Source organism: Chrysochloris asiatica, unplaced genomic scaffold (assembly GCF_000296735.1).
Source record: "Chrysochloris asiatica unplaced genomic scaffold, ChrAsi1.0 scaffold00051, whole genome shotgun sequence".
Lineage (NCBI taxonomy): Eukaryota > Metazoa > Chordata > Mammalia > Afrosoricida > Chrysochloridae > Chrysochloris > Chrysochloris asiatica.
The window spans coordinates 3,677,987-3,690,828 of record NW_006408569.1 but is presented as its reverse complement, the minus strand read 5'-3'; the positions used below and the strand labels follow the sequence as shown (position 1 = coordinate 3,690,828).

At 42.4% G+C, this 12,842-nt stretch overlaps 1 protein-coding gene across 1 annotated transcript in view; it reads left to right on the top strand.

The window, feature by feature from the left end:
• Positions 1–2,785: 2,785 nt before the first annotated feature.
• Positions 2,786–12,842, top strand: part of LOC102814040 (serine/threonine-protein kinase MST4-like) — an 87,975-nt gene continuing 77,918 nt past the window's right edge. Inside the window, exons 1-2 of the mRNA XM_006862817.1 lie at positions 2,786–2,884; positions 2,973–3,126. Coding sequence (XP_006862879.1) covers positions 3,085–3,126 — 42 coding nt within the window. The 5' untranslated portion in view covers positions 2,786–2,884; positions 2,973–3,084. The remainder of the gene's footprint in view (positions 2,885–2,972; positions 3,127–12,842) is intronic.

Here is a 12,842-nt window from a genome sequence, read left to right as displayed (position 1 = left end):
TATCCATAGTAGCAATAATGGATGGTTTATTTAATATTGTTGCTATTGTTAAGTGCCATCAGGTCATTTACGACTCATAGCAACCCTGTATAGGGTTTCCAAGGAGGTGCTGGGGAGTTTGAACTGCCAACCTTGAGGTTTAAACCAACCTTTTGGTCTAGTGTGTAGGCTTGGGGAAAAGTTAAAATTTTTACTTAAATCATCAAAAGCAGTGGCTTTTAGGAAATGCCTCCGTAGTCAAGGTCCCAACTTTGGTATTCTGTCTTTCAGCCTACCTGAATAATTTGAGTGTAAGAGACCCTGGATCTCTGTTCTCAACTATTTAACCCTGCTTGGCAGACAGAACAAATGAGATCCATGGAATAAGAGCTACATTAGTCAGGGCAGTTTCTGTTACCTTTGTACTAAACCATGGACATACAATAGGAGGAGCTTGAAGCAGGGCTTGGAACACCTAGGAAGGCTCAGTGGAAGTGGGATTTGGAATGGATTTTAAAGTCTGGAGTCCTGGTGTGACAATGTGGGTTAATGTGTCTTTTGAACTGCAAGGTCGGTGGTTCAAGCTCACCAGCTGCTCCTTGGAAACCCTATGGGTCGCCATGGGTCAGAATCGACTCGATGGTACTTAACAACAACAACAACTTGAAGACTGGAGTCCTGGTGTGGCAATGTGGGTTAATGCGCCAGACTGTAAAGCGGTTCAAGCTCACCAGCTGCTCCTCGGAAACTCTATACAGGGTTGCTATGGGTCGGAACAGACTCGAGGGCACTTAACAACAACAACTTGAAGTCTATTGTTGTTGTTATTGTTTAGGGCCCTCGAGTCAGCTCTGACTCATAGCGACCCTGTATAGGGTTTCAGAGGACCTTGCAGTTCAAACTGACCTTGGGGTCCATTGCATTATCCTGCAGGGTCACCATGAGTAGGAACTGACCCAATGGCACTTAATAACAGTAACAACGTGAAATCTGATCTAAGGACCAGCAATATAAGCACCTCTTGACAATTTGTTAGCAATGTCAAAATCTTGGGCCCACCCAGACTTTTTGAATCCACATCTGTATTATTTAAAATAAATCCCTGGTGATTTATTTCTATGCACAGGAGACAATGCCAGGTTTCCAGTCAGTATGGCATTGTTAAGTATGGGCTGTATTGGTGGGAAAAGGAGACTGAAGTGGGGTGCACCATCAGCCTAGAAGTAGTGAAGGCCTAGTCATGGGGAACTGAGAGTGAGGGAATGTAATTATATAATTAATCATAATGAAAAGTAGACAGAAACCATAGAAGTAGTAATAAGTTTATCACCAGTCACAGGTTTGAATTTCCAGTTCTACTACTTTTTAATTGTGTGATTTTGCGAACAGATTATTTAATCACACTGTAAAATAAGGACCCATGTACAGATCCCCAAAATCCCTCCCCTTCCCCTTCCCTCCCCTCCTCCGTCGCCATTGAGCCCATTTGAACTCATAGTGACCATCTTTCTAAGGCAGGAGCAGAAATCCTCGTATTTCTACCTGCCGAATGATTGGTGGATTCGAACTGCTGACCTTGTGGTTAACAGCCCACTATATAACCCACTATGGCACTAGGACTTGATACAAATCCAATAAGGTAATACGTATAAAAAGTACTTAGTCCTTGGCATAAAAGAACATGTCATAATTTATGATATCAATGATAATAATAACAACACGCTATTCTTTGAGAACAGAAAAAGAATAAGAGTACCCCTTTAGTGAGAATCTACTGGAGCTCCCCTCCCCCCAGTCCCCCGCTGTCTTGTGTACTCCATAAACTGCCAGGGAGGGAGGGAGTTTCATCCTCATTATAAACTGGTGCTTGGGTATGTTACCTTTTCTTTTTCTTCATTAAAAAAAAAATGTAATTAACTCCTCCTGTGTTTCCCAAGTGAGATTCCTGTCCTTGTTATTATCTTTATTGTTGTTCTTCCCCTCCAGGAGTGCGACCTAAAATGGGGCGGCGGGGGCGGGAGCGGGGAGAGAATTGCCTAGACCACTACTAAGTGGATATGCCGAATTCAAGAACTTGTTCACCAAAGGATCCGCTCTCACTTCCCTGCCTCTGATGTCCTCATTCATTTCTCTGTGATTCTGTTTGCCAATTTCCCTCTCTGTTACACGTGCAGGACTAGTGGTGAAGGGAAGCAAAGCTACCCTAAGTCGGAGCGGTGGCCTCAGGTTTAAGCACCCCGAAGTCTGTCTAGGGGCGGGGAATCCAGAGAACAGGAGAATGGCAACAGACCCGCCCAGGGGCGCGGCCCCAGGCTGCGGGTGGTGGAGGGGAGGCGAGGAGAGGGGGGGAAGGACCAGAAGGTGGGAGTGAACAGGGGTCTAAGGCTTAGCGGCTCAAGGTCTCCCTATCATCGGCCAGGTCAGGGAGCTAAGAGACAGTCCCCACACCCCAAGTTGCAACTGGCAACTTCGCAGCGGCTGCGGGGGCCCTAGTCTCGCCTGCCCGCCTGCAACGTGGCCACGAGTCGGGACGCCCTGGGACCTCCGGGTGCCCCAAACCCTCTCATTCTCTCTCCAGGTCGGACAGTGTCCCGGGTTTCGCCAACACCGGGCCCTCCTCCCCGCGAGTCGCCAACTACAGGAGTGCGCCCCGAGCCCCCCCATCGGCAGCGGGCTGCGGGCCGGGGGCCGGGCTACCGGCGGGACCGCCCCCGCCCGCCTCCCGGGCCAGCCGCGCGGGCGGGTGGCTGGGGCGCCTCCACCTCCTCTTCCTAAAGCGGCGAGGCGACGAGGAGCGGCATCACTCGAGCCCAGGTCCCGGCCACCACCACCCACAGCGTCCCGAGTACCGGAGGAGGAGCAGCAGCAGCGGCGGCGGCTTCAGCGGCGGGCCGGTGCTGGAAAGGTAGACTGAGTCCCGGAGCCGGCCGCCCACCTCCCGCCCCGGCCGCGCGCCCCCAGCCCGGTGACCCCACTTGTGTGTGTCCTTCCAGGCCCCGGTCGAAAAGCCTGGGAGGGCGGCCCAACTACCCCCGGAGGAGGAGCCACTCGGAGCCCCAGGCGCCGCCGCCGCCTCAGGAGCGGAGAGGAGCAGCCATCGCCTCCATGGCCCACTCACCGGTGGCGGTCCAAGTGCCAGGGATGCAGGTGAGGACGCCCAGGCCTCTGCCGCCGCCCACGTGACTGCACGAGGGGCCGGGGCGCACACCCAACCGGGTACTGACGATCAGAGGCAGCGTGGGGCCCCCCTGATGGCCGGGCCAGCGCTGGGGCCAGGTAACCGGAGTGTGAGGCTCGAGGTGTTTCCTGGCGTCAGGGCTAGGTGGTGCTCTGCGCTGAGAAGGACGGGAGGGATTGGGGCGTGTGACCAGATGGTGATGGGGGGCATACAAATAATGGGGAACACCTGCGCCTTAGGGTGGTGCACGATTAGGGACTGAGGAGGGGGGCGTCATCTTATAGAAGACGCCTAGGAGTTTGTGGGGTAAAACGTGGGTCATATCTTCCCCTGAATTGGGGCGGGGCATGACTAGGGGTGAGGGAGGCGTTGGCTTTGAATTGGGCTCTTCCTGTGTGTGTAGAGCGAGGTGGCTTCTTTTCCCCTTTGGGTGTTACTTCTTCAGGGAGCAGCTGCATTTAGCTGTCCCACCTGGCCCAGCTCTTAGTGTGCTGTAGTCGCTGAGGTGATGGCTCCGGGGCCCCCACCCCCGTCTTTCCCCAAGATAACTTCTGTCTGTAGTTAAAGGAAGCTTTTTGTCCAAGACAGGACTACTGCATAGGACCCAACTTCTTACTTGAGGTCAACCAAGCCCCTCCCCAAATTGTATTCTTAATTTTCTTAAAGAAGAAAGAAGCTGCATTGAGAAACTTTTTACACTGGTGCATTTCAGACTATGTTATCCAAATCTACTCTTTCTAAACCATTTAAGTTGTATTCCCTCTCTCCCTTTGCTGGATAGCCTAAAGAACTCATTTATGAATAGGTCAGAAGCTAAATACATTAAGGCATCAGTTGCCCATTATCTTCTTAAAATGTGAAAATAAACTCTTTTCAAGTTCAGAAAAACACGTTTTGCGTTTGTAAATAGACTCTGTTTCTAGTAGAAATAAAAAATCAAAACAGGGCCTTGATCTGTGTATTGATGCGTGGTATTCATTTTATTTTAGTCATTGGCCTCATTTTATGTGTGGTCACACACACACAGAGCATTTTTTTAAGTCCTTCCAAAGAAAGGGGCATCCTTTTAGGCATACATCTAACTTAACCTATGACTCCCCTGAGCACTAGGCCTTTCAGCTGTATTTAGGGCAAGTCTTTATTGAGTCCCAGGAAGTTGGTGTGTATTTAATTTAAAAAGAGAGAGAGAGAATGAAAGAAGAAAAGGAAATGGGAAATATTAGAGCTTTTTAAAGGGTAAATCATCCAAGCTTGACAAAATGCCTCAAACTGTCTTTTTCACAGTCCATCTCCCCCCTTCTCGTCCCCTCCTCCCCATTCATTGAGTTCTGCCTTTGGTTGTTGCACGAGAATTAGTAGCTTGCAACACTAACCGCATATTTGCTCTGTCTGATCAGGAAGAAGGTGCAGAAAATCTTGCCTCTGTGCTCCCCCCTCTCCCTTATGAGGGGAGTAGAAAGTTACAGAGGTGCAGTTTGCCTCTGAGACTCTCCATGCGGTCTATCTCCATTGTGTCCTCATGTGTGCATGAGTCTACAGAGTATTTGCCTCCCGGTCATCAAGTTTGTGATTCAGGGGGACTCTCTGTGCTGAGGAGAAAATGCTTTCTAGCCTTTATTTGATTTGCCTAACTTTATTTGATTTATTTGGTTTCTGGTCTTTATCTGATATGTCTTGACTCTTATTTGCTTTATATGGTTTAGGAACTGCTTGCTGTTCAATATATCTTATTGCTTTCTGCTTTGTTGAGTTATCTGAGTTGCCTATCTCTTGAATTTTTTTTTTCATCTTAATTACATGAAGCACATTTTAAATGTCAAATTCTGCCTTTGTGATTACTTTGTCCATACTAATTTGGGTAGGATGATCTTCTCAATATTAGTCAAGAAAAAAGGAAGATATAGTCACCATTGTCTTAATGAAATGATCATTTCATAACTTCTTATTCATATTTTCTTTCTAGATCTAGATGTGGTTCTTAAGCACATGGTAGAACACAAAAGCTTTACCAGAGTTAAAATTGTACCATTTATTAAAAATAGATGAGATAATATTCTTGAACCTAGACTACTCTTTATTATTCTTTTGTGCACAGATATGACAGATGAAATACAGAAAGATCGTGAGCTTGTATAATTCTCCTAGAGTTTTGTAAGAGTTAGGAGCAGCTTTAAGACCTTTAGAGCAACAAGAAAACTTGAGCTAGCCATGTGTTCTTGAAATTAATGTATAGTATTTCCACAAATCAGGGTGAAGTGGTCGACCAGGCAGTAACTTTTTAACAGTTTATTTTAGAGAATTATGAAGATTTGTGGAAAAAATGATTTTTCCAGAAATAAAAACAAAATTACTTTATCCACAGTGTTTTTCTGCCTCTTGAGGAGAGAAGTGAAGTAGAAACCAAGCTACCTGTTCTATCACTTAAGACTTCTAGCATTCCTGACTGTCAAACAAAGAAATTTCTGTTGCTACTAGTTTAAAATAGAAAAGAAACTTGGAGTGATGAAAGAAAATCCAGGATTTAGTCCAGTTTAAACTCTTCCTTATGAATTAGTTATTCAAACTTATGTTGTTGATATTTCTTAATATTGTGGTAATGAACGTTTTTGCCATAGTACACCAAAGATGGAGGGGATGATTTTTTTTAGTTCCAAATTTTTGCTTACTTCTTTAGTGTGTAACTGAAGGAATTTTCCATACCAGGAACTGAACTCTTGAAAAAATATTTAAAGCATTGTTTTTAATCAATGAGTAAATAAACCTATTTCTTTCCATTCCAATATTTATTCTTTAATGATTTAAGACAGATTTTTCTTTGAAGTTTTAAATTATAAATCATCCTTAAGATGTTTCCCTTTAGAACCTATATTAATATTTTACAGGCAGATATTCTAAATAGATTTTAAAACATTTTATGTAGTATAGATGCTAGAATAAAGTTGCATGTTGAGTTTATTTTGAGCACTAAACATTATGATATATCATGCTTTATGTTGTTAAACAGTTTTCAAAAATCCCTGCTAAAGAATTTAGAAATCAGCTTTCATGTATCCTTAACAACCATCAGGGTGGTACCGTTTTAAAAATGGTGTTATTTGAGGTATGAGACAGACATGAGGCTTAAGGATCAATCAACACTTTAATGAGAACTTTTATCTAATAGATGGTAAATATTGCCTTGCATTGGTGAACCTAGTTACTGGATTCTGGGAGTGATACAAATGTATGCTATATTGCCACACAGGAAAGTATTCTGAGCAAAGGTATAAAGTACAAAAGCAGGGACGTGCACAGCCACACATGCACACACAAATGTGTACACACACACACACACACACACTCATACTGACACACTCTTTGAGAGGGGGATAAGATCACCTGGGTTTTGTTGAAGACTTTATCGTGGGAAATAATAGGAGATAAAATCAGGACTCTGGACTGGTTTCAGATTATAGTGATGCTTAGAAGTTAAGAGTGAGCCCTGGTAGTTGTTGTTGTTGTGTGCCATGGAGTCGGTTCCGACTCATAGCGACCCTGTATAGGGTTTCCCAGGCTGTAAATCTTTACGGGAACAGAAAGCCTCATCTTTCTCCCGCGGAACAGCTGGTAGTTTCAAACTGCTGACCTTGCAGTTCACAGCTCGATTCATAACCACTATGCTACCAGAGCTCAGTGCTTGGTTGCTAATCTAAAAGTTGTTGGTTCGAACCCACCAGCCCTTCTGCTCCATGGTAGAAAGATGTGACAGTCTGCTTCCGTAAAGATTTGCAACCATGGAAACTCTCTGAGAAGTTCTTCTCTGTCACATACGGTCCATATGAGTTGAAATTAAATTGACGGCAGTAGGTTTGGATTTTTTGATTTGGTGAATGCTCAGAAAGTATTTTTGCCTTTAGACTAGCCACTTCACATTTCTTAACTATAGGCAAAGTTACATATAGTAAGAGAGCTCTCCAGATGGAAGGAATAGTTACACTGGAGGGTTGCGAAAAGCAAGGATAGGTGTGGCTCTTCAGATATAATGGACCTGACATTGCCTCTGTAGTACGTACTGTGAAGAAAAAGAAATGACCAGACTTAATAAGCAATTAGTTACAGAAGGAGGAGTTGAAATCTTTGTGGTGTTGAACATGGAGAACTGGAAGAATTATGGCATATCTGAAATTGGAAAGAGGGGGAGAAGCCAGTCTGGTTGGAATGAAATGATTTCCGTTCTAGGCTTGTGAAGTTTGAGGCAACAGTGCGATGACAAAGCAGAAATGTCCAGCTAGTATTTGGAGATAGGGAACTGGAATGTTAGTCACTCATCAGACCTTTATGGAGCCATGTACTCTATGCCAGGAACTTTACTTGAAAATTACGGACAGGTGTCACCAAGGTGGGAGAGGTTCATACTGGCAGAGAGAATGTGTGGAAATGGGGCCCTCATGAGACAGAAAGCACAGGTGGGAGATTCACTTGTAAGAGAAGTCAGAATGGCTTTAAGATGCAAGGGAAGGTGAGAAAATGTGTTAAGATAGAGAGGTAGTTATTAACTGGGGAGGAATCTTGATTTAAGTACCCAGCTCTCGTTGTGAAATGTGAATGGGAAATGGAGGGGAATTCAATTTGGTGCACTTACCTCCCCTTACCTTCTGAAGGGACTGATGTAATTTACAATCCAAGAGGTGGAAAGTGTTGCATTGATGAACCCAAAGCTTTGTGTTTGTTGGTGAGGGGTTGCTGCAGAGATGTTGGATTTGATCATTATGATGGCAGAAGACTGGCAGGAACAAATAATCAAAGGCAACTGTTAGCTGAGGAGAGTTGGAATAGTTGAAAGGTTTGGGGTTTAGGGGGTGGGCTGTAAACAGGAATTGGGCATGGTAGGACATGTGCTTTGAACAGTAATGAGAGCCTAGAAATGACACTTGAATATAAGGTCCAGCATGTACTTCCCTTGCTTGAGTCATAGAAAATGAGAGAATATAATTTGGCTGGTACTTAGGAATCATTGAACATTGTGATAGTGTGGCGTTTTTTATTATGCCTTTCGTTTATTCAGTGACCTTGAGCAAATCATCTGTAAAATGAGGAATAATAAAAACTGCATTTCATTTGCCTCAATGAGATGTTATTAGGATGAATTAACTATCATCTGTGGAATATATTTTGAGCTCTTTTAGAGAAGGTGGGCAGCTCATCTCGCAAAAAATGCTAGGCTAATCACATGGAAATACTGCCATTATTCTATCTTGCTCTGGCTTGGTTGGCAACCTACATTTTTCATTGGAAACCCAATCACCACCACCACTACCACACACCCAGAGACACACAATTAGAGCCAAATATGTCATTTACAATTTGACAAACATTGATAGACCAAATCTTACCTTGGCTTTCAAGGTCTCCATCTTGCCTTCTCCAGGAATTTTTTCTGAATATTACAAGCTATAGAGATCTCACCTTTCCTAAGTCTCTTGTCAGTAGCAGACAATCCATCCAATCCTTGATTTTTATACTGCCTGAGATTTTCTGTTTATATTATGTACGTTATTGCCATCTCCCAAACTAGCTTGTTAAGTTTATATTTGTGTATGTGTGTTTGTATAAAAATTGTATTTTGCTGTTTAGAATGTACATGGCAACACATATACCAATTCAACAGTTTCTTCAAGTACCAATCAGTGGCACTGATGACATTCTTCAAGTCCTGCAACCATTCTCACCTTCATTTTCTAAGTTGTCCTTCCCCCATTAACAGATACTCACTACCCCCCTAGAGTTCCTATGTAATCTTTCAAGTTGCTGTTGTCAATTTGATCCTGAATAGATAGTTCTTAGAGGAATGTGGTGGCTCTGTGAGATAATCACTGAACTGAAAACCACAAGGTTGATAGTTCAAACCCACCAGCTGCTCTGTGGGAGAAAGCTGAGGCTTTCTACTTTTGCAAAGATTTATAGCCTCAGAAACCCTGTACAGGGTCACTGTGAGTTGGAAGTGACTCAACAGCAATTAACAAAATAGTTCTTAAAACAGCGTAATGCTCAAGTTTTTACTAGTTAAACTAAACACGTTTTTACTAGCTAAACTAAACACGTTTTTACTAGTTAAACTAAACACGTTTTTACTAGTTAAACTAAACTATTGTTTGGTTTTAAGAAGACTGCAGGGAATATTTTTGGCTTCAGTTTGAAAGGTGATCTCAGGGCAGTAGTTTCAGGGGTTCATTCAGCCCCCTTGGCTCCAGGAAGTCTGGAGTCCATGAGAATTTCAAATTTTGTGCTGCAATCTTGCTGTAAATTTCTTGAAGGGAGAGGCCTTGTCGTTTCTCTTCTTTATACCAATAGATATAAATTATGTAGAAAAGTATTGGTTAATGCGTTCACTATAGACTGGACTTTTCTAGCTTTTTTCATTTCACTTGAACTCTTGTGGATCTTGAAGGCAAATTTATGTGTATGTGATGTAGACTTTCTGTATTTATTAAAATGACTTTAGTGCATTATACATGCCTAGCAAAATAGACTTGTAATTAATCCGCTGTCCCTACACTTAAACTCTGTTTATTTTATTTATTTGTTTGTTTGCCTTCTAAGGCCTTTGAAAGAAAAATGAGCCTCATGAATTTCCTTCTAACCAGTACTGATTTTAGACAGATTTGTGTCTGAGAGAACAACATCTCCTCTTTTCTCCATCTGTCCTTCTAGTTCTAGTTTCCCATGGCTCTCCAGTGTTCTCTCCCTTGTTTCTTTTCTCTGTCCCGCCCCCCACCACCTCAACAAACTGCTTACTTCCTTGACCCAACTGTCAGTTTAGAAATGATCTGATATTTCATTCATGTTAAAAAAATTGATTAATGGTTCAGTATGTGATCTCTCTCATGGTTGTTGACATAGGGAAAAATGCCTTAGGAAAATGGAAACTTCATAGAATTTCAGACATATTGATAATAGTTTTTGACTGAGTTGTTTCTTTCTTCTGGAAGAGTGGCAGTTTTACCATTTTTATTTGTTGCCAGGAAACAGCGTTTGGAGACCCTAAATTAATACTATTATTCCATGCAACAAGCTTTTTTTTTTTTTCCTATTTCTTTAAGACCCAAAGAAATTCTACCACAGGTACATATAAAACAATGATTCTGGAGGAATGCCATGAAGTAACTCAATTTGAAATAAATCAACACAAAAATCAATAAAATAGGCACAACTAAAATGTTGATGCCACCTTATGCACATTTCCCATTCTGTCACCTGTCATTTTAGATGGTAGGAACTACATCTCTGAGTGAATGTTTGTATGGAAATCAAACATTTGTTAAAGATACTGATTCCACTCAACTATCCTATGAAAAACAATTCTGTAGGAAAATGGCCATTGAATTTGGATTTTAAAATAACCTGGCAGCACATTGCTGGTCAGCTCTATCCATCGTCCTCTTTATTGTTCCTCCCCAGACACCACATGACTCAGGTGAAGTACCTGAGGTGCAGATTCAGAGAACCCTGGAAATCTCTGTGGAGAGCAGATTACAGCCTTTTCTTTCTGTCTCCTCCCACCACCCCTCACCAACATATGTCTTACTGGGACTGAGAACTCCTCCTTTAACCCTATCTGGACCTGTTCCAACATTCCCCTGATGGCAGCCTGCCTTTTCTTCCTTTATTATGGGATCATGGATTAGAGTGATTCATGTCCTAAAATGTCACATTAGCCATTGTGTGACATACCTTTGGCTATTCTAACAAAATTACAACAAAAGTATGATTCGTACTTCCTGGGGAACTAGTGTGAAAAAAAAATGTAGACAGCTTGGCTGAAAGAGTTGAAAATAATTTTCTAATTTTTTTTTTTTTAAGTGCTCACTTTTCCCCTTTTTGGTTAAATGACTTCATAAAGAACAGTTAAAGAAATACAAGGCATTGTGGTTTTGTTTTGTTTTCTCATGAAACATGTTTGCAGAAAAACTTTTCAGCCTTTCTTCATGATCCTTGAACCAAGATTGTATATTCATAGTGTTTTTTTGTTTCCCTCCCTCCTCTTCACTTTTCTTTTTTTAAAGTGGGGAGAAGAAAGCTGTCAAACCTTATTAGTTAAAAATGCAAAGGACTGAAAACAGTGAAATTCAAACCACAGGACATTGGAGTCTTCCATATTTATTATAGGACAATAGTGTCTAGCTGAAGAATAACAACTTTGAATTATAGAAATCGTTTCCCAGTGTTAACTTAAGTTCTACTGTACCTGACTGTTGTTGTTAAGTGCTGTTGAGTCGATTCTGACTCATAGTGACCCTGTATAAGGTTTCCAGGCAGCAGCTGGAGAGTTTGAACCACTGATCTTGTGGTTAGCAATCCACTAGATGTGTTAAAAAACAAACAAACAAACAAAAAAAAAAAACTTCCTAAGTATTCTAGTGAATTACTCTAACAGTGTTTAATAGTGCCTGGTAATACAATCCTAGGAGTGATTTTTTGGCAGGTGGAGAAATACTTCAAAGACATCTAGGAGCATCCAGAATTTTCTTTGGAAATACATTTTTCAGTTGCTCTGTTACTGCCTTTTTATCCATTTCCCCACCCTGCTCTCTGCAGCCCTCGCTTTCCATTAAACCGTTGGCTTTGGGACATATCACTTTACGGTACGTTATATTAAGCCAAGACATAACTGCTTGATGCAGTACTATCTAGTATAAATAACAGAGATCTGGGGGGTGGGGGAGGGATGGGCAACCGATAATCAGGTGGGACATAAGTTATTATTAATGCAAGAACATTTTGGAAAGCTGAGCCTAGAGAAGTCATAAGGTCATAATTTCTTTCCAAAGTCTCTTTTTCATCATTATTGCTACCCACTAGATCTGGGAGTTTCTAGACTTCCTGGTCTCAATTTCCTGCCGCCTGCCTTAACTTTAAGCAGAGGCACAAAAGAAACCAATCAGCTAAGCATGCACACATACTACTAAGTATGGTGATAGAAAATAGAACTTGGACCTCTTGTGGTTAAGAAGACTAGAGCCAGTGTGTAGGGTAGCTCAGAGGATAGAAAGAAGCCTACTGGAATGGATGCTTTTAAGTGCTACTCACCCTATGGGAAGAGCAGTCGGTGAACTAATTAATGAAAGTCCTGTTTGCTTCTCTAGTCTTCGTTTAAATCCTTTGTTGCACTTAGCTCTGAGTCTTCCTATATGCCTGTCAGTAAATGGTAACATATTGGACTCTCCCAAGTTGGACATTGATGACTCAGATTTCATGTTTTTGCACACTTAAATTTCATGAAACAATTGGGTAGACTTAAGTAGGAAATTGTTAGCAACAGAGGTTGGTATGTTGTTTTTTTAAGTGTTGTCATGTTGGGTCCAATTCAGTAACGACCCTGGATAGCAGGGGTGGGGAACTCTTTTCTGCCCAAATTTATAACGTCATTCGCGAGCCATACAAAATCACCAACTTAAAAATTAGCCTGCTATCTCTGGTAGCGTAGTGGTTACGAGTCGGGCTGCTAACCTCAAGGTGTCAGCAGTTCGAAACTACCAGCTGCTCTGCGGGGGAAAGATGAGGCTTTCTGTTCCTGTAAAGATTTACAGCCTCGGAAACCCTATGAGTCGCTATGAGTCAGAACCGACTCCGTGGCATATAACCACCCCCAGGTGCAGCCAGAGTGTTTCTTGGAGGCCAAGATCGCCAAACTTTGTCTCTCATACTT